At 30.7% G+C, this 26589-nt stretch overlaps 1 protein-coding gene across 1 annotated transcript in view; it reads right to left on the bottom strand.

Annotated features, from left to right (window-relative positions):
- The window catches only part of LOC142321708 (xanthine dehydrogenase-like), a 146836-nt gene that overhangs the window by 115767 nt on the left and 4480 nt on the right, over positions 1–26589 (bottom strand). Inside the window, exon 2 of the mRNA XM_075360011.1 lies at positions 4305–4354. Within this exon, the coding sequence (XP_075216126.1) occupies positions 4305–4354 (50 nt within the window). The remainder of the gene's footprint in view (positions 1–4304; positions 4355–26589) is intronic.

Here is a 26589-nt window from a genome sequence, read left to right as displayed (position 1 = left end):
TAATTTTACATAAAATGTTGATTTATATATTTTTGATTTCTGTATCAAATATTTCTAGTTTATTTTACAACAATAGTTTATAAAACCGTTTATATACGCTTAATTACTACATTATCATTAATGATACTGTATATTATGTTACATAAAATCGAACCGAAGTTACAAAAGTTAGTGAAACAAGTACTAACAATAAAGCAGTACTACTCTTTAATGAATGTTTTCAATGAAATAAGAAACCGGGATACTTAGAAGAAAATTCAAATGTCTATAGTTAAATACGTTCCGGATAGTAGGCATGAATGATGAATGCGATGTAAACATTGCGAGTATTATTTATGTATCATAAAACTAATTTTTAACAGACTGTTGATAGTAGTGCGGAAGTAGATATGTAGCGGTAGACATAACTGAGAAATTACTATGTGCTATTCTTTCAAGCAAATAATTACTGCATTTAGTTCGTTCACGCATCTACTAACTATATATCGGCATCATGTGAACTCAGCCGAATGAAACTCGGAACATGTGAAAAGAGATAATCACGATGAAGTTAAACGGCAGGATTCAATATTTGTGCTTTCCCAATAACATCAAATGACACACATTTCCAATAGTGCCGTAAATTTCCTTTTTTATTTTAACTTTTTTTAAAAATTTAACTGTATTGATTTATTATTGCAGTTATTGTAAAATATAATTGTATAAGTACTGTAATTGTAAAAAAAAAAATTAACTTTTTTTAACTAATTGTTTTTTGTTGACTGTTTTAATTTAAATGTATTGATTTATTAATAATAAGCGTGCAAGGAAGTCATATGGTCTTCACATCATTTTTTTTTTTTAAATTTAAATAAAATTATGTTATTAACAACAGAATAAATGTACAAAAAAAAAACAGAACCTACTTTAAAATTTAATCATTAATAAATAGATAATATGGTTTTATTTTAATTTCTTAAAAGAGGGATTTGATATGTCAACACTTAAAATAATGTATGTCAACATTTTGAAATCAGACACGTAAATATAGGTAACTATCAACACCTTAGTAATCCTTAACATTTATAACATTTAATTCATTTATTACCTCTTGAAAGCCATTTTATTAAATTTTACAACTCATTAATTTTTTTTTAAATAGCTTACGCAATAATATTTATGATTAATTTTTATATTACAGAAAAAAAATATAAAGATAAATTTAGAACTTCAAAATTGTAAAGGTCTTTCGAAAAGCAAATTTTACGACAGAGATCGAAGAATATTTTGTCTTCTCTTTTTGTTATGAAATAAAATTATTATTTTTAGTTATGAAGATAACTCTTGTGTTTCTACTGATTTTTTCAGTACGCTGAGATTTCGAACTCGTTTTTTAAAGAGCAATTCTATCCTATTTTCTTGAAAGAGGTTGCACAACTTTCAATTGCGCAACTTACACAAAGCGAATTAAATTTGAAGGAAACAAACTTACAGAAAAGTAGACGCTATTTATCTAAGCCGAGAAACTGAAACCTTTTTTAATTAATTAGTATAGGTAAAATAAAAGTTACAAAGTAAAATTAATGTTACCCGCATTTATAAATCTTATAAAAATTTTAGCCGTGTTGAAAAATGTGATTCTCAATTAGCCGGTATGCGTTTGTTTTCTTTTATATGTGTGCCCAAGCCTTAGTAACGACTGAGTACCAAATCCACTTTTTTAGTAATAGATGATTCAATTCGACAGTTACACAATTGCTAAAATATTAGATTTTATTAACATCAAATATTTATACAATTACTAATTTAACAATCTTACCTGAAATATTAGGTTAGAGTAAAAGTCCCTTTATTACTCTTAAATAAATGTATATCTTACATCTATTAATACTGTTTTTTAAAAATTATTATGGTGTAACCAATTAATAATTTTTTTGTTATCATTAACAAAATGAAAACAAAAACGAATAATCAGATATTTCACCAAATCTGATGTGGACACCACATGACTTACTTGTACACCTATTAAGTTAAAAATACACATTTTTAAAAGTACATAAAATTTTATTTCATTAATAGCTTCTGATATTTTTTCATAATTTTTTTTTTATTGTTATTATTTGATTATTATTTATTGTAAAAATTGTTTTTACAATCAGAGTTTAATAATTATTAATAAATCAATATATTTAAATTTAAAAAAAAGTTAAAAAAAGGAGATGAAGTTTAATTCGAACCTATATGCCTTCCTCTTAGAAGTTTCAAATATTTGATTAGTTAAAATTTTATTTAGCTATAACTCTGAAACCAATTAAAATAAGTACCACTTATGATATATCGTTGAAAAGCTCTCAATTAGGGCTTATTACTGCAGAAAAAGTCCAAAATCAAAATTTTTGGGATTTTGATAAGTCATAAATCCAAAATTTCAACTCCTACGGCTATTCGTTTTTGATTTATGCGAGACACATACGTACATACATACATTCATACGTACGCACAGACGTCACGCCGAAACTAATCAAATGGGTTCAGAACGGTCAAAATAGATACTTCCGTTAAAATCTGAAAACCAATATTTTTCGTGATCACAATACTTCCTTTACTTTGTACAAGGAAGTAAAAATCGAAAAAAGTATTTTGACAAAAAAAATATTTTTTCAAAAATTGAAAAAACTTTTTTCTCGCCTAGAATATGTTTTTTCAACATAATAATTATTTTTGAGCTATTTTGAGTTGATTTGGGTAACAATTTTTGGGTGGTATTAAACGAAAAATACCTAAAATAATTTATAATTTTTCATAATAATTTTATTATTGAAAAGTCAATAAATACAAAAAAAGTTAATATACTCGTATATATCTAAAATAGTTATGCTGCTATTTCTCCTACTCAATCTTGTCTATCTAAATAATTTCTTTATAAGGTATGAGAAATTAATTCAAATAAAAAAGATATTTAATGAATTATAAAAAGTACATAAGAAATTTTCTCTCTTACACATTTTACATAAGTTTAACTTACAGCAAAAGGTTCTTTTAAAAGATAATTCTTTAACGAATATCAAATTTCTCGAAATATACAAATAATCACATAGAACGATTTTTATTCTTTGATACTTACAAACACAATTTAATAATCTCATCATCGGTATTTCTGTTATAAATTTAAAGAGGAGGGGTTATACCTACATACAAAAATGGCAAAGCTACCTATTTATTGATATTTTACAATTTTAATAACGCTGAAGTGTATCGAAATTATATTAAAATATAAAGATTAAAAACACATTTTTTAAAATCAGTAGGAATAAGTTATACTAACACACTGTAACGAATATTTAAATTACCACATGGATAATTATATATCTTAATTGCATACGGGTAGTGTGTTTTATATTAAAATTGAAAACCTATCAGACATAATAAGGAAACTACGAACTGCATTTTACTCCCATTTATTAAGAATGAATAACAGTAGATTGACTAAACAAAATTTGAATTTCTTCCAAAGTAAAAAATCTAAAGGCAATTGATTAATACAAGTCCAAGAAGACCTATAAGAATTGAAGAAATTATAAGAGAAAGAGAAATTTTAAAGAGAATATTAAAGGATGAAAATAAAATTTTCCAAGAAGCGCCAAAACGCAAGAACAACAGTGCGCTCTGAATTTTCTGAAGGATGAAGGAAAGAGTTATCAGAAAGAATGAAGAAGTACTAGGCAGGTAGAAAAACAAAAAATGAAACAACCGCAAACAAATAAATAAATAAATGATCTAATATGTTCCAAGGTGAAGTATTCGGAGAAAAAAAAATGCGAACACAACAGATTAGTACAATACAATGAGTAGTGCCCAAGACACAGGAGTTGGCGAGCGGCAAACTTTCAGTATACGTATTGTAATGATGAGAACTATTAAATCCTGCTGATTTATTGCATGACAGTCTCTTAGTCCTACCACTATTCTCTTCATTTCCGCTTACGTTTCTATTACATAAATTTTTATATGAATAAATATAAAGCATTATAACCAACGGTAATAATCATGAGTATACAAAAATTTTAATTTCATTACTCATTGTTTTTGGAAAAAAAAATTTAAACTTTGTTTCAAGGATTTTTAGAAATGAGAACTTAATTGTATTTATTCAGTTTTATTTATAATTAATAACAGTGTTTAGCAGAGTACACTTTTTTATTTTATACTGAACAATTGAAGTTAATATCCGATTCTCTTACTAATATCCAAACCATAATTATTACCTTATTCAACTCTTCTAAATAAATAAAATTATAAACTATAAAAATATTTGAAAAACTTACCTGTATAAGTTTTGCCATTTATAGTGAACGCAGCTTCATTTCCATAACCCCTAAAACCAAAAAAAAAATGATTTCAAAAATATGAATGAAGAAACTGGTGTGAATAAAATCAAATTTAGAAAATATGTTTTAATTATTAAAAGGCAATTTAATACAAATTTGAACGGATCAACAGATCAGCGGGATATTTATTTAACATACATCTTATCTTTACATTTTGACTTCCGGTTATAACTACTATGATTTATCGAATTAGATCACAAAAATCATAATCTAAGAAAATAAAATAAAATAGTTCTCAGTGTACAAGTACTGATCCATAACGAGAAGAATGGAATTTTTCAGCTTCTTCGTACTACAATTGCGTAACTGAAATTTTGCCTATCAAAAAACATTAAGAGCATGTCAGGTGATTTTAAAATAACTAACTCAGCGTCAAATAAAGGTCAGGCAAGAGTAGGTTTCGTAATGAACAAGAAGATAGGGAAGAGAGTAGAGTATTTCAAAAAGCTTAGCGATAGAATCATTGTAATAAGGATAAAATCAACGATTTGTAACATCTTACAAATCCTATGACTACAAGTGCCCATGATGATGATGATGAGGTAGAGTGTGTATACGAAGAAATTGACGAAGCAATTAATACATAAAAGGAAATGAAAATTCAATAATAGTTGGAGATTGGAATGCAAGCATCGGAAAACTGAAGGACGGAAATATTGTGGATGAATACGGGCTGGGCAAAAGGAATGAAAGAGAAAAACGACTTATTCAGTTTTGCACGTAGTATAATTTAGTAATTGCCAACATCCAGTTTAAAAATCATAATTGAAAAATATACACGTGCAAAAAACCAGGTGATACTGCAACGTATGTATCAGATAAATTATATCATGGTTAAACAAAGATTTAGAAATCAACTCCTCGACTGCAAAGCATATCCAGGAGGAGACATTGATAGCGACCATAATTTTGTGATAATGAAATTTAGATTGGGGTTTTAAACCTAAAGAAAAGGTGTCAAATGGATCAGTGGTGTTCGCCTGTGTTATTCGACATTTTATATCGCTCCTGCTTCGTCCATCTTTAGTAGTTCTACTTTCCAAATAACAAAAATCTTCTACTTCCATAATCTTTTCTCTTCCTATTTTTATTACAGTGATCCATCTACATTATTTCTACTACATTTCATTACTTTCGTTTTGTTCTAGTTTATTTTCATGCGGAAAGATGTATCAGTGAAAGTTGTCAGAAGAGTTATAGCTTCTATAAATCTTTTATAGAAGATCTATAGAAGCTATACATGATTTAAAACCAAGATTTGTAGAAGCAACGGTAGCCGTCCAGTCACCTTGCCACTTTACTCAAAAACATTGTTATATACAATTAATAGTTAGAAGTACCTACACTAGTGGTGAAAGGGGGTTGATTACATGCGTCTTTAGCGGCGGAATCTGCCTTGGATATCAGAGAAGGATATATTGCACCTGACGGATGAACATAGAAAGTATACGAATGCTAGTGATGAAGAAGGTAAAAGGAATTGTAAAAAATTAAGAAATACAATAAACAGGAAGTGAAAATTAGCGAAAGAGTGGATTAAAGAAAAGTGTTCAGAAGTGGAAAGAGAAAATGATCACTGGTAAAATAGATGGAGCATACAGGAAAGTTAAGGAGGATTTTGGGGTACATAAGTTTTAATATTCAATAATGTGTTAAATAAAGATGGTACACACATTTATATACGAAAGAAAAGATCGATAGGTGGATGAAATATATTGAAGAGTTATACGGAGGAAATGAATAGAAACTGCTGTTATAGAGGAAGAAGTGGATGAAAAGGGAGATAAAATTCTGAGATCTGAATAATAGAGCATTAAAAAATTTGAATGGCAGAAAGGCTCCTGGGATAGACGGGATAGATGCAGAATTACTGTGCAATGCAGGTGTGGAAACGATAGATAAATAATACAAATTGGTACGTAATATTTACGAAAAAGGGGAAGTTCTGTCAGACTTCAAAAAGAGTGTTATAGTCATGATACCAAAGAAAACAGAAACAGTCGTCGTTGTTCCCACTCCTGGTAGCAACGCTGGAAGGCTTCAACTGGTACGGCTTTTAACTGATTTGGGACCAGTCTTTTGAATGTTCTCCAGAGTTCCAAAATGACGTCCTTTTAAGACACGTTTCAATTTCAGGAAAAGGAAAAAGTCACAAGGACTCAAATCAGGTGAATAGGGTTGAGGAACCGTAGGAATGCGTTTTGTCAAAAATTCCCAGATAGAAATGGCCGTGTGACACGGGGCATGGTCATGATGAAGCATCCACTTGTCTGTAATGTCTGGTCTCACGCGAATCACTCTTTTCCTGAGCCTTTCAAGGACACCTTTGTAAAACACTTGGTTGACAGTTTGTCCTGGAGAAACAAATTCTTTATGCACGATACCCCTACTGTCAAAAAAGCACGTCAGCACGGTTTTGATCTTCCATTTACTCATTCGACATTTTTTTCGGTCGAGAAGATGACGGAATGTGCCAGTCTTCGCTTTGCCGCTTTGTTTCAGGATCGTACTCAAATATCTAGGATTCATCAACTGTAATCACACGATTTAAGAATTCTTGGTCATTGTTATTCCTATCAAGAAGATCAACGCACACGTTTCTTCGATTGTCCTTCTGTTCCGTTGTGAGGTTTTTCGGCATCAATTTCACATAAACCATTCGCATGTCCAAATCGTCTGTCAAAATTTGATGTACGGTGAAAGCGTTTAAATTTAACTGTTCACTCATCATCCTTATTGTTAAACGACGGTCTGATCTCACAAGAACCCTCACACGCTCAACGTTTTCGTCAGATTTTGAAGTTGAAGGTCTCCCTGAGCGAGGTTGATCTGCAACGTGTTCTCGGCCTTCAAAAATAATTTGTGCCAGCAGAAAACTTGTCCTCTTGATAAGTAATGTTTCCCGTAGGCCTGTTTCTACTTTTCAAAGGTCACATTCACGGATTCCCCAAGTTTAACACAAAACTTGATTGCACAACGTTGCTCTAAATTTCGATGCTCCATTTTCGTAACACACAACAAAAACACAACTTCACTGATGGCGCTGTCAGAAATAATGTGTTGGCTGAACGGAGTTGAAACTCTTATTGAGCATGTGGAAGGGAAGAACAAACCGGTGTAGCACAGATCGTTAAACACAGCGTTGCTAGATCGCTTGCAGTGTGACCAGTCTCATTACTTTTCTCTCACGCCTCGTATGTTTGATCGACTGGTAACTTGGCTGTTGTATAGCATTGTCAGGCATCGCTGCTACGCTCCTCGCTGGCCGTAGGACTGCTCGTTCAACTTTTAAGTTACCATTAAATGTATCATGTGGATAAGAGTCAGTTTGCTCTATACGTAAAAATGGTCCTCTTGGTAAAGATTTTCAAGATACAAAACTTACTGTATGTGATGAGATGTTAGGTCACGTGATAGTTAATCGGAGGCAAATCTTTATTTTTGCTGGAGATTTTTGGCAAACGTTGCTAGTACAGGCAAAGCCGTGAAGGAGAATTCTAGTGTATATATAATATAATTCCATACGTATATGTGTAATATAATTACATATATATATGTAATTATATTTTAATTAATAATGATTATTATTATAAGCGTTAAAAATAGTAATAATAGTAAAACATTTTTGTTTATTTAATAATGGTATGCCGATCTCCGTGGCGGAGGGGTAAAGTCTCCGCCACGGATCTGGAGGTCCCGGGTTTAAAACCCACTCAGACATGGAATTTTCCATACGCTACATATTTCCATTTCATATTCCCACGTACAGCCGAAAGGGGTAGGATGCAAATTTCGTATGTTAAAGCTTTGCTGATTGTAAAAATTAGCACGAATATGAATTGTAGCGAATTCACAATAAAATCAAAAACAAGTTAGAGTTACATCTGCTGAAAAATATGAAAAAGCAAATCAGGAGCCATCAAAGTCTAATGGTAAAAAATAATTCTTTTTCTAATTTATTTTAATTTTGTAACAAAATAAATAAGTTTCCTAAAAAATTATAAATACAGTAATTAGGACCCCGTTAATTCGTCTCATTCGATAATTCGTAGTAAAAATCTTATAGATTCTGTATAGTTTTTGTTATTTTGTCTTTTTTTTTACGACCAATATTTTATCAATTTCGGACATATTTCACGGGACAAAGTAAAATTTTGAATTACTGTATTTTAAGATAAAGTAATTTTTTTATTTAAACGTTGTTTATTTAATAATCGCTATAAAAGTATGCGATAAACAACTGTTGACTAATGATAACAAAATTATTAATTAAATGTTTTATTTAAATATTTTTTTACTTTATATTGAGCCTATAAAACTTCAACAGTTAAGGGGTTTTCATGACACAATGTCTTCTAAACGGATTTATGTGGGGTATCATTTAAAAAAAGTAAATAGTGAAAAAGCTCAGTGTAATTTGTCTTTATACCAAATAACGGTTAAAAATGATAAAACGTCAAATTTAACGCAACATCTCAGACTGAAACATCCCACAATTGATCTCGAGAAAACGATTACTTGTCCTTCTGACGTTAGTGAAACATTAGTTAATGAAACTAACGTTTCTCTATATGTTAAGGGAAGGGGATAATGCTAGCAATATGGTAAAAGCTGTATAGTTTTGTCAGTGGTGGCATATTCCGTGTTTCGCCTACTGCCTTAATTTGGTCATGCAGTCCAGTTTAGACGTTATTAATGAAACAAGATCTAAGGTTAAAAAAATTGTGGAATTCTTTAAAAGAATTCCTTATGCTTCAGAAAAACTGGAGACAGTTATTCAAAAATAAAATAAGCAGCCAGTATTGACTTTACGACAAGACTGTCTGTCGAGGTGGAATTCCATCTATGATATGTTCAATAAAATCCTTCCCGTTAAAGAATCTCTGCAGATGTGATTAATGTTCAACAGATGTGATTAATCTCTGATTAATGTGATTAATTAAGTTGGATGTGATTAATGTTCGTCTTTTGCAGGAAATAAATAATGAGAATTGATTTATCATGGAAAATTGTGTCGAAATTTTGTTACGTTTGATGAAGTAACGTAAAATGTGCAGTGAATAATATACAACCGTTTCGTAAATTTATCTTCTACATTCATGGCTGCTAAACCATTGTAATCCTTTAATAAAGAAAAAAATTACGACTCTGTAAAATTAAACGAATTTATTACAAAATTATGTGAAGTAATTTATGATAGATTAAACAGAAAATGCGATTTAGATATTTTAAAAGAAGCAACTTTTTTGGACCCTCGATTCAAGAAATTTTGCCTTAAATCTTCTGATAGTGAACTGCATTGTAAAAGAATAAAATATAAATAAATAACTGTTGCTCTATATGTAAAGGTAAGAGGATAAAGGTTGTGGATGCTCCATAGCAATCTTCTAGTTCAAATCCAGTGCGCCAGGAGAATGAAAAAAATATCGTCAATGTGAATGCAAGATTTTGACGAAGCTGTTAAGTCGGAACTAGTCCTATAACTTCCAGGATCCACAGTCGCTAAGTATAGTAGAAGTAGATAAATATTTAAAAATGCTATTGTTACCAAGAACCATGGACCCCCCTCATTTGGAAGAGAAAATAAAGTTGTTTTCCCGACGTTGTATGAAATAATGAAAATACATTTCTGCTTTCCGGCAACAAGTGCCCCTTGTGAAGGTATTTTTTCTAAAAATGGTCAATTGATTACTGAAAATCGAACCAGGTTAACGAGTTATTAAGTTTCAAAAATAATATTTTTAAATGTCAATTAGAAATAGTTTTTAACTTAAAGTGATTTTATAAATATTAAAAGTCATAACTTTTCACTGTTATTACTTATAAATTTAGTTCTTTTTTTTTTTGTTTTTTAAAGCATTTTTAATATGCAAGTGTTTTCTTTATTAAATGAATTTTGTAAAAGATAAATAACGATATTACAGTTCAATAATGAAATATATGAGAGTTGTTCATTTTGTATGATTTTTTATAATTGGAATTCTATCTAATAGATTCGTTTTTTTAAGACTAAGATGATTCGATGATTAGTAAACTGATAACAGAATCATCGAATCAGCTGCTATGACTAACATAGTTCCACTCCTATAATTTTCTGTGATTCCTGCGTAGTATTAACTAAGTCGGATTTAAACGGAAGACGTTAGCAGTCGAAAGAGTTAGAGTAGATGTATTCAGTCTGTTCGTTCGAATCATAACTCTTGCCACAGAAGATTTTAAGTTGTGGATCCTGAAAGAACTAATGATTCGAAGCAGTAGAACATGGGATTTTGATTCACAGAGTTCGAACAATAGATTTGAATCCGAGCAACAAATCATCAAATCAGTAGCCAACACTTCAGCAGTGAACTCTGCGTCGTGTGAGTCAGTTGTTCGTAATAGTGTCGTACCTGTTACTGTATGCTGTACTTACGGAGCAAAAATGTCTAACAAAGTGGAAGTTATCAAAGTTTAGAATTGACAAAAATTTTGAGATTCTTGAAAAAATGCTGATAAAGTAGAAGAATTTATGAATAAACTGGGAGTAACTGACGGTGATGTAACAACCAGAAAGAAATTAAAACAGCAGAAAATGGTGAACTTGATGAGGCAGTGCACATTTGGTTCGCACAGCGTCGTGTTCAAGACTTACTCTTAAGTGTCTCATTAATTATTGAGGCAGCTTTTTTAATGAATGAATGATTAAATGGCGATCCAGACTTTAAAGTCAGCCAGGGTTGATTAAATAGATTTAACAAAAGGCACGAAATTCTTCAGCTTGCAATTGAGGGCGAAAAATTAAGCGCTGACAGTCAGGTTGTATCTGACTACTGTGATAAATTTAGTCCAAAAATTAAAAATTTTAATTTAAATTGTGCGCAGGATTAACTTCGACGAAACGGGATTGTCCTGGAAAGCGCTTTCTAAAAAACCTTAGCATCTTCTTTCGAGAGCTCTGCAGCTGGATACAAAGTAAGGAAAGAACGTATTCTTGTATGTTCTCATGCAAAGTAATTGTTATCGAATTCCTTTAGCTGTTATGGGCAAGTCAAAAAAACTCGTGACTTATTACCGTGAAATATTTTTCGCAACGGAGTGCTTGGATGAAGCAAGAAATGTTTAGCCAGTAGTTTTACGATTGTTTTGTGCCTGAAGTCAAGCGATATCTTAGAGAAAATAATTTGCCAGAAAAGGTATTACTTATGATGGATAACGCTCGTTGCCATCCGGTCTAAATAAAAATATAATGAAAAAAATAAGTGGAGAAAAACATCAAAGTAGTTAAATAAATTATAAAAATGCCTTACATTTTTTCTACTCTTTTATCGTTATTTTTAATAAATATCAATTTATAAAATAAGTTCCTTAACTCGAAAGAAATGATACCATAAAAAAAATCCCTTTCGGCACGCCGGAAAGCGGAGGTAGATTTCACCGGTGCTAAGTAAGGGATAAAAAAGATTTCTACCTTAAAGTTAATAAAAACTTCAAATTTACTCAATACAACAATGGTTGCATGTGAAAAAAGTTTCACATATTTAGAATACGACAAGCCCCATCTTCTTATAATTCCAGCAACATTTTGGTCATGCCTTGCCGTAACGGTTGGTCATATCAAAAATTGTTTCAAACAAAAGTTTTAGGTAATGTTTAGAGGACTAATAATCACTAAAACCGAATCGATGCTGTGCCTATTAACGGAAGTATGATTTTTTGGTCTTCGAAACTCCATTTTTCCATCGCTTGGACCAGTGGTGGGTGATATCAAAAAAACTTTAATAAGTTTTAGGCCCTTATCCAGTGAATAGTAGGAAATTTATACGAATTCGATATTTTAGTCAATAGGAAAGTTATAGCGATTTTTTTTTTCAAAAAATCCTCCCATTTCCACTCCCATGTTACAATTTTGTTCGTTAACGAACTCGACCGTGATTTTGGGTCATTATATTTTATGTATCAATTTGATAGTGATTGGCGCAAAATTATGGCAATTATCATGTCTACAAGAAAGTGAATTATATATATATATATATATATATATATATATATATATATATATATATATATATGTACATATAAACTTTTGAACTGACCGGTGGTTTTGGGGTTTGGAGGATGTGAAACGCGAAGATATGTCGAAATTTTCCGGAAGTCGAATCATGGTACCCATTACAATAGGTAGCTTTCTTATGAAATCTATATAATAGTTAAATGAGGTTTCATTTGATGAAAACCTCAAACGTTAAAGAATTTCCTTCGATTCTATATTTTCTTGAATTTGCATCGAGTTTTAAGTAAGAATATTTTAAACTGAAAATATTTTCTAAAGGAAAACTCTGGAGTTTTAAAGTTTATTAAAATTAATTTTACGTGTTTATTAAAATTCTATATATATTGGCAAAAATTGTCCCGCCGATTTTGAAAAGACTGAAGAGATTTTCTTGCATACTTATACAATATACTCGTATTTTTATCGGTCAGGAATTTAAAAATTTATATAAAAGCTTTCATATGCATACGATTTTCAGTGAATGAGAATCTTCTGAAGAATACGGTATTGATAAATTTTTAGAACCTTGCAGAAAATCAAAGGTTTGATTTTCAACAACACTATTAATACAGGTTACACACGCTCACAGAAATTCATTATTGACATACAAAGGAAGCGTTTAATTAGAAATTGTTTGTTTTTAAACATAACCACTAAATAAATAAATTTTACAAAAGATAAACTGGATAAATCTTACTTTAAAATTACAACAATTAAGTGAAAAAAATTAATACAATGAAGAATTTCTGAAAATATAGCTAACAGCTCGATTTATGTATATAAATGGATGAAGTATTTTGATGTCGTTTTACAACACTGAATGACTACCGTACAAATAAACAATTCAGGTTAACCAGGGTTCGACTTACTTTTGATAAATATAAGCTCTGATTTAAATTTTGTGCGTAAACGAATTAAGAGGTGCAAATAGATTTTCTACGATTTATACTATGTTTTTTCAATTTATTTACATTGGAAGATATGTAATAAGAGCTATCGATTATATTACTTGGAATTTACAAAAAGTATGAAAATGTAGTGCAGTTGCTCGTAGTTATGTTTTAAAATGTTTATATACTTAAATAATTAAAATACTTGAGCAATAAAGATCTTTTTTTATTTTAAGGTGTGTCATATTAAATACAATGATTTGAACATTTCTAAATAATTTAAATTACAAGGCCACATTGTTTATATATTACTTGAGAATACATTCTCTCAATTATTGATCTATCATTTATCAATTGATATATTATTGTAAAGCTTTTTATTCATTTGAACTTGTTAAAACGGATTTAAAAAATTTTTTTAACCAACTTCTTCTCTTGTTTTACTCAAAAAACTTCTTTAGTATTCCCAACAGTCAAATTACACAATACTACTCGTTTCAGGAGTAATTTTATTATTTGGTAATAACAATACATAATTTTATTTTAAATGTTGCTTATTTTTCGTTATTTGGAGATGTATCGTCAAAATTTATTTTACATTTGTTTTATAACAAAATAACTTTATCTTTTCGTATAAACAAGCGATCTCCAAACGTTTTTGATCGCGTACCCTTAAGATGAAATTAATTATTAGTTGTACTCCATATATATATATATATATGTGCGTGTGTGTGTGTGTGTGTGTGTGTGTGTGTGTGTGTGTGTGTGTGCGAGCGGCCAAAAATCAAATTATTATAATACTTCTTTAACGTACTCCCAAGTATCACTTTACGTACCCCACTAAGGAGACCACTGGTATAAGCCTTAAACATTATTAATTTTAGGTTAAGATTACAGTAATTAGCATTTTAATCGATGTACACATTATTATATGAGTAATTTTTAGTTGACATAATTATTACGTAATGATTTCTTTTTTGCGTGCATTGTAAAATAAATTTAAAAGGAAGTTTACCATTATTATCATCTCATAAAGGTAAAAAAAAGTTTTTAAATTTTTTGATAACCAAGGTTATATTTGTTGCAGAGCTTGGGATAATTCCCTGTTATTATTTTTTAGACTATAATTATTTCACAGAATGAGATTACTATAATTATGAAATAATTTACATTGAAAAATACAAAAAAATAAAAAATACAGCTTATTCTTTACTCGTTCGACATTAAAATGAAAGTAATGTTTGTGATGGAATAATATGAATTAACTAAGATTATCTATCGGATTTCAAACCACAAAGTCATTAGCAATAAATTCAACAGAGTTAAAAATAAATTAAATAAAATATAAAACCAGCAGGATGTTAAAAAAAAGTTTTTATTGTTTTTACTAATCTATTTATACGTTTTAAATTGCTTCTTCTATGTACAAACAGAAAGAAGAAAACAATACAATATCTGATGGAGGAATTTCTAGGCCGAAATTGGTGCAACGGCTTCATAATTAGTATTTTATATTTTTAATTTTATTTTAAAACCAGTTTATTTAATTGGTTGATAGATACTGCTTAGGATCAATCATGAGAAAAACGCCAAAAGGTTTGAAGTCTTATTCATGAAAATCATTACTCATTTAAGTTTGTTAAAGCAACAATCAAATCATATTTAATATTACTGTAGACCACGGATAACAAATTTCATATTTTTCATATTTATTAATTTAGTTTAACGTTTTTGTTTCGGTGTTTTTATTTTGCTGTTTTCTATTTTAATTATTTATCAGGTCTCAACTGCGTTGATTAAATTTCATATTTATTCGATTAACTTTAATATTTATTGATTGCTTATGTGACCTTAAATTATCTGAATTATTTTTGGTAATGTTTTCAAAATATCGATTTTTAACCATATAAGGGTACATTTTGGGAATTAGTTATGTTTGTTTAAATAACAGAATTATGAGTTTTTAAAGGTCTCTACTTACTGTATGCCTATGATAAATCTACTTATTTCTAACTTAAAAACCTTTTCATTTTAAAATATCATTTACGGGTACCCAGTATCACTTTCTTGACAGATAAAAGGTTGAAAACTATTGAATGAAAATCAATACATCTATTCTGAAGTTACAGAGGAAGAAACAAAACCCCAAATGAACATGCCATTAATGCTAAAAGAAAAATTATAAAATTGCTCTACATTAACAAAAAAATTAAAGAAGTTCTCTTCTTATGCGATAGCATTTAAAATAAAACCTTACTTTATAAAAAAATATAGTTTTTAATGTTCAACTACTATTGTGACAAAACAAAAAATATAATAAATAATTCCCATCCTGATAAAGCCTTATTTTAACGAAAAAAATAATAAAAATATTTCTAGGTTCAGAAGGTTGAAACTTTGTAATTTAAAAAAAGTTGTAATTTTTTTTGTTTAATTCTAAGTTAAAAGAAGCTAAGAAGTAGTATTTATATGAAACAAATTAAAATTTTTAACATCATTTTTTCTTTGATTTTTTTTTCTTTATTGTGTATTCTTTCTTACTGTTAAAAAAAACTAAGCAACAGAAGTTCAAAATTAAATATTTACGAGAAATACATAATTTCCCATTTTTTATCAATAATTTGTCCGTAAAATAATTTTATTTTACCTTAATTAATTTTTTCAAAATCACTTTCATTTGGAAATTGAACAAGGAAGTTAGAAGATGTTCCTAAAAATTTTAAGTAATTATGTTTCTTCATGAATTTGAAATATTCAAAATTTTCCTGTTTTTTAACAGTAACTGATCGGTATATTTCATTTATTAACCGCTTTAATTTTTAAAAAATAAACTCGCAACAAAATGGTAGAAAACTGAACAAGAACTTAGCAGATGTTCCCTACAGAATTATTGTAATTTATAATGAAATTGTAATTTATTTATGAATTTTAATTTTAAACCTTCTGTCATCTTTCAAAACAAGCTGTCAATCAAATTGAATACTGGGTTCCCCGACGGGGAGTTTTATTCATTAAGATTTTGGGGGTTGGCGTCCCCACGGGCCTTGCCTCTGCAGCTTTTCTTCCCACTATACAGTGAACTGCAGAACACTTTACATTATACACATATACTACACCAAGAACACTACATAAATTACAACATACACACTTATACAATTACACAACACCATCCTACACTAATATTTCTTACATTTACACTCGGTAGTGTTGCGACATCTTACGAAACGCAACCGTAACCCAAGGTGGGAACAAATCGTGCCGATGGGTGAATGGCTCTACGTAGTAAGTCTCGAACGATGTCCTCTGGGTATCAGGGTGAACCCAGTTGTATTTAGCTCTAGCTCCAGTACGCGTGCGCTCTGCTGAGTGGTCCATTTTTCGCCGGTACTCGTGAGACCAAAATTTCAGTTCCAATAATAAATACAATGATGGTTGGTGGTTAATCTGAAAAACCACCAAATCTAGTCTTGTGAAGAGACGTCGGTCACATTTGTCTGACAAGGATAAAAGTCCTACTGAAGAGAACCGCAAATCATTAGACTTGAATTCTAAAAATATTAGATTCGTTGTTCTCCGAAATAGTCAGGAAGGTTACCCTCCAAGGTAACCTTGAAGGTTAACCCTCCAAAAGTTTTCACCTTTCTTAATAAACAAAACTATAACAGGTGCAAGTGGTTCCCCGAAGAACATCAGGATATTAGGTGACGGATCGAATCTGGTTCAAACATTCAACGATGAACAGAGTCGATCTATCTTACGTCTCCGTAATATGGGTGGTAAAAATATCAGTGCAGAATGCCACAAAACTTTAAATACGAGCCGGGGAGTAATTTTTTATCGAAACCTTTTAGATATAGTTATCACTGAAATAGTTGATGAGCTTCGCCATCAAGATGTTGTTGAAGTGAAGCGTATAATGCAACGGCAGAGCTGGACAGAAGAACCGACCCCGTTTCTTGTACTAACATTCAATCTCCCTGTTCCACCAGAGGAGATTAAAGTTGGTTACCTCTCGGTTCGGGTATGACCATTCATACCCAACCCACAGCGATGTTTCAGATGCCAAGGATATGGCCACACAACAACATCCTGCTCGAAAACGGAGATCTGTGCTCGATGTGCTAAAGAATGACACAATGGCACTAACTGCAAATAAGGTGAAAAATGTGCGAACTGCAGTGGTTCACATACAGCCCGCTCCCGAGATTGCCCAACCTTTAAAGAAGAAAAGGCAATTCTCAAAATCTGTAGTGAGCAAAAGATATCTTTCCCGGAGCAAGCAGAGAATATAAAAAGATAAATAATTCACGGAACCTGGTTAAACCAGATGTATATTTTTCCACCGCTACATCGAAACAAACTCTTACAAATGTTAATAATCCACAATAATGATCCACTCATCATGTGTTTCCAAAAAAACTCACCTTCTAAAACATGACCCAGTAACACATAGAGGATACTTCTGTGAGAGATACGACTGTCTAGTAGACAGTAGAGAGAGTGGTGGAGTGGCTTATTTTCATGAAGAATGGGGTGTGGGCTACAAGGATTCAACTAACCACTCTCATTCCTACTGTTGCAGTAAAAGTCTCTATCCTCTTCAAATTGCATATCTGCAATCTGTATCTCTCACCGAACACTGAGTTCAGTGCTCTAGATGTCTCAAATCTCCTCACGCAAATACCATCATCGTTAATAGTAGGAGACTTCAACGCCCACCATATTTCTTGGGGCTCAACCATCTGCCCCAATCGAGGAAATATGATAAACAGAGTGAGACAAGACTTGGACCTTTGTCTACTGAATAATGGATCACACACATTCATGTCCTTATCATCTGGTACTGTATCTAACATCGATCTCTCCATATGCTCACCTTATATACTCCCTTATCTTAATTGGTCTCTTTGTGATGACTTTCACGGCAGTGATCACAGACCAATTATTATTGGTTTCGGTGTAGACTGCGAGATTAAAAGAAGGCCACGGAGATGGATTGTTGAAAAGGCGGATTGGAATGGATACCAAAAAGCCTTCCAATCACAGCATGACGATTGTGCGAACATCCTTGACCAATATTCCTCTTTTACGTCCATGGTACTTGAGAATGCCAACAGGTATACCCTACAAACATCGGGTAATCCTAGACGTCCTTTCATTCCATGGTGGAATGATGATTGCAAATATGCTATTAGGAATCGACGGCAGGCACTACGCAAATTTAATCGTAGGCCTACACATGAACATCTAAATCTATACCGCAGGGCTAGAGCGGTATGCCGTCGGGTATTCTTGAGCGCTAAGAGGAGTTCATGGATGAAATACGTGAACACAATCTCACGCACTACTCCTACGTCTACTGTGTGGAAAAAAAATCCGTACAATTTTCGAATCACCGAAACAATCTATTATTGGTCTTTTTTATGAAAGAGAACTCCTTTCATCACCTTTGGCTGTGGCAAATACTCTAGCAAAATCTTTCCGCTCGGTGTCTCTCACTTCATAGTATAATAACGATTTTCAAGGTACAAGATACAGATAGAAGTATTATCGTTAAACATTGGTGATTTGGTTGGTGAATTAAACACCCCATTCGTATTTAAGGAATTGTTACATGCACTTAAAAACTCACGGGACACTTCCCCTGGACCAGACAACATTCGCCTTGCATGCTTCCACACCTTCCTAATTCGGCACTACAACATCTTTTGAATATTTACAACGGTTTATTCTCCGAACAAGTGTTCCCACCCAGCTGGTCAGAAGCATTTATTATACCATTACTAAAACCTGGTAAAGACAAAACCAACCCCTCAAGCTACCACCCTATTTCTTTAACAAGCGTTTTGTGTAAAGTAATGGAGAGAATGGTAAACCGCAGGCTTACATGGTACTTGGAGAAACATAGCTTTCTATCGCCAGAACAGTGTGTTTTCCGACAAGGATGATCTTCCATTGACCATTTAGTGTCAATGGAAACAGCCATACAAAACGCTTTCCTAAATCGCCAGCACCTCGTCGCTATCTTCTTTGATATAAAAAAAGCGTACGACACGTCCTGGCGACGTGGTATTCTTAACACTCTTAAAGACTGGGGAATGAAGAGCAATATGCTTGCTTTTATCCGGGGATTCTTATTTCACCGAACGTCTCGTATTCGTGTGGACGATTCGCTGTCAAGTAGAGTCATCTTGGAGAATGGAGTGCCTCAAGGTAGTGTATTAAGTGCCACCTTATTTTCTGTAGCCATAAACAGTATTACCAATTGTGTGCAGGCTCCTGTCCCGTGCTCTCTATTTGTTGGCGATTTTGTTATTTTCATTGCGAGCCGTTCAACACCCACAGCAAAGAGACTACTATAGAACACTATATCTCACCTTGAAGCTTGGTCCAGGATTACTGGTTTCACATTTTCATCCGAAAAAACAAAATGTGTAGTCTTTTCTCTGCTACGAAACCCTTCTATTCCGCAAGTTTTTCTGAATGGAGAGATTATTGCTATCTCTATTTACGTTGAGTTTTTAGGTTTATTTTTTGATAGCCGTCTTACTTGGCATATAAAACATTTAAAAGATTTGAAAACGAAATGTTCCAAACTGTTAGCTATGATGCAATTCCTTCGTAACAGCAACTGGGGAACCGATCGGTCACGTATGATACGTTTTTACTATTCCTTTGTTCGTTCCCGTTTAGACTATGGTTGTATCGCCTACTCTTCAGCTTTTGAAACCGTGCTTAAAATGCTGGATGGTGTACATCATGCTTTCTTTCGGCTTGCCACAGGCGCGTTTAAGTCAAGCCCTGTCGCAAGTTTACTTGTAGACTGTGGTGAACCATCACTTTGGGATAGACGAGACCAGCTTTTATTATCTTATTTTGCTCATCTCAAAGTACAGCCAAATCACTCGGCTTTTGACTGTCCTTAGAAATCCTAATTTAGGAAAGTATGAGGACTGTCCACGTTGTACTGCCCCTGTAGGTGTCCGTACCCGTTGTCTGCTGCAGCATATAAATGTTGACACACCGCCATTCTTTGCATTCTATCCGGGCTCATATCCTCCGTGGGGAATAAACCTTATAAATTTTACTTTTGACCTTACGACATACAATAAACAATCAACACTACCTACTGTCTTCCAGCAAATGTTTCCGTGTGTTCTCTCCAAGATGAACCCAGACGCGGTTGTATACACTGATGGATCGAAACAAAACGATACCGTTGGTTGTGCGTTTGTTGTCAATGAAAGAACTTATATGTTTGGTCTACCCGGTATTACGAGTGTGTTTACCGCTGAACTATACGCTATAAATATCATTAACCCTAAATATAGAAACATTCTTATTTGCAGTGACTCGTGTAATGCTCTCCAAGCCTTAAAATACTTTTATTCCACACATCCTATCGTCATTGAAATTTACAACGCAATCGCTGAGTTTAATAATCGCAACAAGAAGTAAGTTTTTGCTGGGTCCCAAGCCACGTAGGTATTCCAGGTAATGAACATGCAGATTCCGCTGCCAAAGAAGCATGTAACCAGCCCCTTTCACCACCCGAATTGCTACTTCTGATTTTATTAATTATGTAAAAAAATCACTACGAGCAAAGTGGCAAGGTGACTGGACGGCTACCGTTGATAATAAACTCCGGCAGATTAAAGATTCTGTGTTGTCTTGTGCAATGATAATGAAATTTTAAACCGGATATTTTTTTTTTGCGTAGTGCTGGGTTAATACAAAAAATGTAATATTGTTGCGTATATTTTTTAACGCTGGAAGAGTTTTTAATAAGTTTGTGTTTTTATTTTTTATTTATTTTTTTTTTAATTTTACTTTTATTTTTTATTTTTTTGGTTCTGTGTTTTTGATTTTTTTATCAGATTAGGGATCCTTTTACACTTCCTATCGGAATTTGTTAAATTTTATATAGTTATTTTTAGTTTTAAGTTTTATTTCCCTTTTTTAATTTTTGTTTTTAACCTAGTTTTAATTATATAATTTGTGTTAGTTTTAAGTTTTATTTAATTTTGTTATTTTAGTTTTTTTACCTAGTTTTAAGTTTTATGTTTGATCCTTTATGGTTTTTAGTTTTCTTTTTAGTATTTTTGTTATCCGAGAATGGGCCCTTTTCACCTAACTCGGATTTTGTAAAATTCTATTTACTTTTGGTTTTATTTTGGTTTTTTTCTGTGATATTAGTTGTAAGTTTTATTCACCTTTTAGATATAATACTGGAAAGAGTAAATTATTCGATAAATTTGGAGAGAAATCCATAAGTATAAACTTTCAAGCACTTTAACAAATTTGAGAAAATTAAATCAAGAAATAAATATCTTTAGGAATTTTTCTAAGTTTGCAATATTAACTTTTTTTCAACTTTTTTTATATATTTACAATAATCTTTTATTTGTGCTTGTTAGGATTCAATCGCAGACAGAACATTTTCCGAACAGATTGTTAGTTTGATTCTTCAAAGAAAAATACCATTTCATGATCTTGCAGATTTAAAATATTATGAATAATTACTCTTTCTTTGAAAAAATTCCCCAACGTCAATTCAATTATATACAATTCTACTACGTTGAAATTTAAGGTTCCGTAAATAAGTATCAAAAACATATTAACCAAAAAACTGATGAAAGTAACCTTTGAGGAAAACTCTTAATTTTTTTTGTTATCTCTTACTATTCTACCAGGAATTAAAAAATAATATTGAATCGCTAATATCTAACTCACGACTTATCCGGTTCCAGTCATTCAATGGATTCATTCTTCCCTTTTCAGCGGGGAAATTTCAACGACATTCAAACATTGAAGGAATTTCGAAAAAAGCCCTTTTACTTGGTAAATGTTTTTAGATAATTTAAATTAGGTTAGTCTTATCAAGGAAGCAATAATAGAAATGGTATGAGAAGTACGCATCGATTGGTGAAAAACGCCACGGTAATTAATACAATAATTTATTATAAACTGCTTCAGCATAATAGTCTATTTAGCGCTGAAATACGAATAACAACAGCTTTTACAAATCAGAGATTTCGCTTAAATTTTGAATTTTAACGCACCTAATACCAACTCACAAAATTGAAAAAAATATTCTCAGCTTTTCTCTTCTGAGGAGTTAGTGTTTTTCCCAGTAATTAAAAAAAAAATTCGTTCACGATAGATTTAAGAAAAATACTGTTAAAAGAAAAATTAAGGTTTGTATGAATTTCATTATTTTTAAGCTAATTCCTTCTCAAAATTTTGAACCAGGGTTACGCTCTTTTCTTGATGAACCGACTTTTTAAAACCAAGTTTATTGAAAACAGATGTTAAAAAAAATTACTTATAAAGAATAAAAATTACACACTACAGTTTGGTTAAATTCTGTAAAATTTTTACCTGGTACTGTGTGAAAATTAACTTTCTTTTTTTAATTTTTAATATGAAGAATTTCTTTAAATTTATGAGGCGATTATTTCTTTAAAAACTTCCAGTTATGTTGTACTTAATTAAATTTTTATTTAAAAAAAAATTTAACACCTGAAAATTAGCTGCAATTTTTCAGAATTAATTTTTTCACTGTAAGAAGATTTTATGCTAGAACTGTCAGTAATATTCTTTTTTCTCTTTTTTAGATTTCAAGTTTTGATATTAATTCATCCTTTCTCATATTAAATGAAATAACGAAGAGAGATAACTTGACACTTATTTTCTCTACGTTTTTTCTGTTTTCAGTTTTGAAAATTATTCTTACTGTCAAGACTGCCTTTAAATAAAACTATATAAACGATAATTTTGAAATTGAAGGTGTGTGACTAGATGAAAAATCCTTTTACCGTAAATATCGAAGAGGCTGACACAACTTGCCAAGTAGAACTGTTAGAAATCAAATATGATGAAGAAAGTATACATTAAGTCATAGAGGTGGATATGAAAACCTATGGCAAAATAAAAGATGCCTGTCATATCCAAATACGTGGAAAATTATATTCATTTTATTGATACCTTTCTCTACTTCATATCTTGTGGAATCAGGCTTTAGTGTAATCAGGCTTTTTGACCTGTTAGTTTTTACCAGTAAATATTTTATTACATTCATTACACTTAATTTTGTATATTTCACTAAAGCTTTTTATATTTATTTTTTTATCATAAACATCAACAATTTTTTCTATTATTTTATTTGTATATTTGTACTATGAAAAAAAGATTTGTTAAGACTGTTATTTTTTTGCAAAACTCAAGTCTCTAGGAATCGTGTGGAAAAACATAGGGTATTAACAAATACGGGACACGCTATTCACGGATATGAATTTTTGTTTTACTTTATTATTATTTATTATTCTAAAATTAATTGTTTATCGAAGTATGTTTGAAAAAGTAGTAGTATTCGTTCTATTTATAGTACTAAACAGTTTTAATGTTTGTGTAGTTTTTTCTAATACAAGCAATTAAAATTTTATGTGTTTGACGTTTGTTAAGTTTTTTAATATTTTCGAACGCTGATTTTTATAATAATTAATGATACACAAACAGAATGCTGAAGGATACATTAAACCGATCCAATATGAAATAATTAAAAAGCTGGTTATTATGCCGAAAATAATATAAAATGAAATTATGATTGATGAGTTATTGAAAGTTATTGAAACTGTGGTAAGTTCAAATCGAATTAATGAGAAATAAGAGGATAAAAGAGAATGTAAAGAAGTAAAGTAGACATTGTTGTAAATAGCTATTATTTGGCTACAATTTAGGTGAATCAAGCAACCTATGATATCCTTAACTAAAAAAAATTAAGAGTTTAAATTGCTTCATGTGCTTCAGTGTTTGAAAAAATCAAACACCCAACGATTTTATTTAAACACAGGTTAATAAAAATTTATTGAAATCACTATTAGTGATTTATCATTAGCTGTTAGTGAATACTAGTTAGTTTATCTTTTTTTTTTCTTTGAGATTAAAAATCAAACAAAAATTATTTAAAAGAAAAGAAGTATGCCCTGCTATTTTGAAGCGAAGGAGTCAAGAACAACAATAACTTTAAATAATACGAGTTGTTTCGTACTTACTTAAGCTAAAATTATAACTACAAAAAAGTAATTTTAATTAGAGTATTGCACCTTAAACCTCTATCGGCAATTTAATAATTCATAAAAATTTTACTTATTGTAACAACTAGTCAATGGAAAATAGATCTTCGTTTTAACAAACTTTTTTCTTAAACGACTACGCGTTGGTTCCAATCTATTCAGTTAACAGAGGTTCTATTTTATTTTTTTATTTTCTAGAAACAAGAATAATTTGAAATTTGAATATTTTTCTTGTATCCACATGAAAACTTGTACTTTATTTGAGTTAAATTTTTAAACAGCTATAATAAATTCCATCTAACAACAGAGAGATCGACATACAACTAATTATGACCTTAGGGTTCAATCGAGATTCTAAAAATTAAAAATGATGACATTTAAAAAGCTACAATTAATTTAATATTTTTATTATAAAAAAGATTTGATCTAGTAAAACATGGTTATGTTTCACCGAATCAAATCTATCATTCTGTAGTAATGTTTATTGCCTTATGTAGTTATAAAGGAAAGGTAAAGTTTAATATATATACGTAATACCTATAATGAAGAAAAGCATAGTTGAATCGTGCAACGTTTAAAATTTTTTTAGCATCATCTTAACTGTCGTAGAATTAATCAATTTAATATTATTCAGATACTGTTTAATAGAGCAATTACTGTTATTTTGATAGTAAGGAATCGGATAATTTCTCTCAAATTTGCTTTCGATAATTCAAAATCTAATATTCTAAAACAAAATACAGAAAATTAGAGTTAGCAAAACTTTTTTATACCGGGACTTAACGTTTTTATCTAATTTTTTTATCTTTTCACTGTTAGTGTATTTTATGGAACAACTAGTAAATCTAAATAATATACATTTATTGCATCTTTAAAACAAGAATCAATGTGAAAAGATTTATTCGTTTATTAAATATTATTCACTATTTAACTATTACTATTACTTGTATTGCAGTAATTCATTAATACGAAACAGTTATAATAATAATGTTAAGCTTAGATAAAAAGTGGCTAGTGCAGCTTCTTTCCTTTCACGCCTAGATAAAATTAGTTTTATTATTCCATAAAAAATCAAAACATGCTGACTAATACAAAATGGCAGCTATTACTTTTTCTCCTGTACACAATCCGTTTTATAAATAGGATAATAATATCAATAAACCCACACTCATCTGTTGATAAATAAAATCGAATTCTGACATTTTTACTAGAACATCTACAGGATGAAAATACTGTATTGTATAAGCGTATTACTTCACTAATAGTGATCCGGACGATTGGCCTTGAATGTTAGTCTGACCTCGATGTTAACATTCCTAATTCTGAATTCGTTGATGAACGAAGAACGTTTAGGAAAACATGAATGTTTAGGAGTTGTTATTTAGTCAAATTATTTGTAATCGAGTCAAAGCAAACTAATTTGACGTCTGTTGCTAATTTTTTTAAGCAAAGGTCTTCTTCAGCTAATAAGAGAAATAATCATAAAGAAAAAACTTTCTAGAGTGACTCTTTTTAACAAAAACTTCTATCTTCTTTAAATCAATGGTAGATAATTCTGAAATACGTAGTAGTTAACACATTTTAATAGTTTATCCTTATTTAAAAATATATTAAATAAACATAGACCGTTTACTCAACTCAAGTCTCTAGGAACCCTGGGGAAAAACATAGGGTAGTAAACTGCATACACATATTCGCTTATGTATAGAGATATTATTTTTTAATTTATTATTTTCAATGTAAAATTTTTTATTATACTGAAAATAACTTTCAGAGCTTGTTAATGCGCAGCTTTCAATAGAAGTACGAGAGATTTTGAACATTTTAAAATAGAATACAATATTTAACATACAATGGAAATATTTATAATTTTTTCATAAAATAATTTTAAATACTTTCTTAACTTTGAGAACAAAAGAGAGGAAGGAAATAGTGATGCACAATCTTAACGAATATTCTGTAATTTTGTGTCTTATTCGGTAAGCTGATTAATTAATTATTTTTAATTAAAAAACTTCGAATAAGTGTTTCAAAGTGCAAATGATGATTTTGAGTAAAAATAACGCTTACCAAAAACTCTTCCTCGTTGTGATGTATAAATAAATGTAAGTGTATCTATTAATTACATAGCCGATAGTAACATGTAAGTAATGATGCTACAGCTAAACTCGACTGCTTTTTACTTTCTTTATTTTTATTAATGATGTACCATACAGTTAAGTTTATCA

This window comes from Lycorma delicatula, chromosome 1 (genome assembly GCF_047948215.1).
Source record: "Lycorma delicatula isolate Av1 chromosome 1, ASM4794821v1, whole genome shotgun sequence".
Lineage (NCBI taxonomy): Eukaryota > Metazoa > Arthropoda > Insecta > Hemiptera > Fulgoridae > Lycorma > Lycorma delicatula.
Note: the sequence above shows the minus strand (reverse complement) of the source record. Positions and strands in the feature narration are given on the sequence as shown.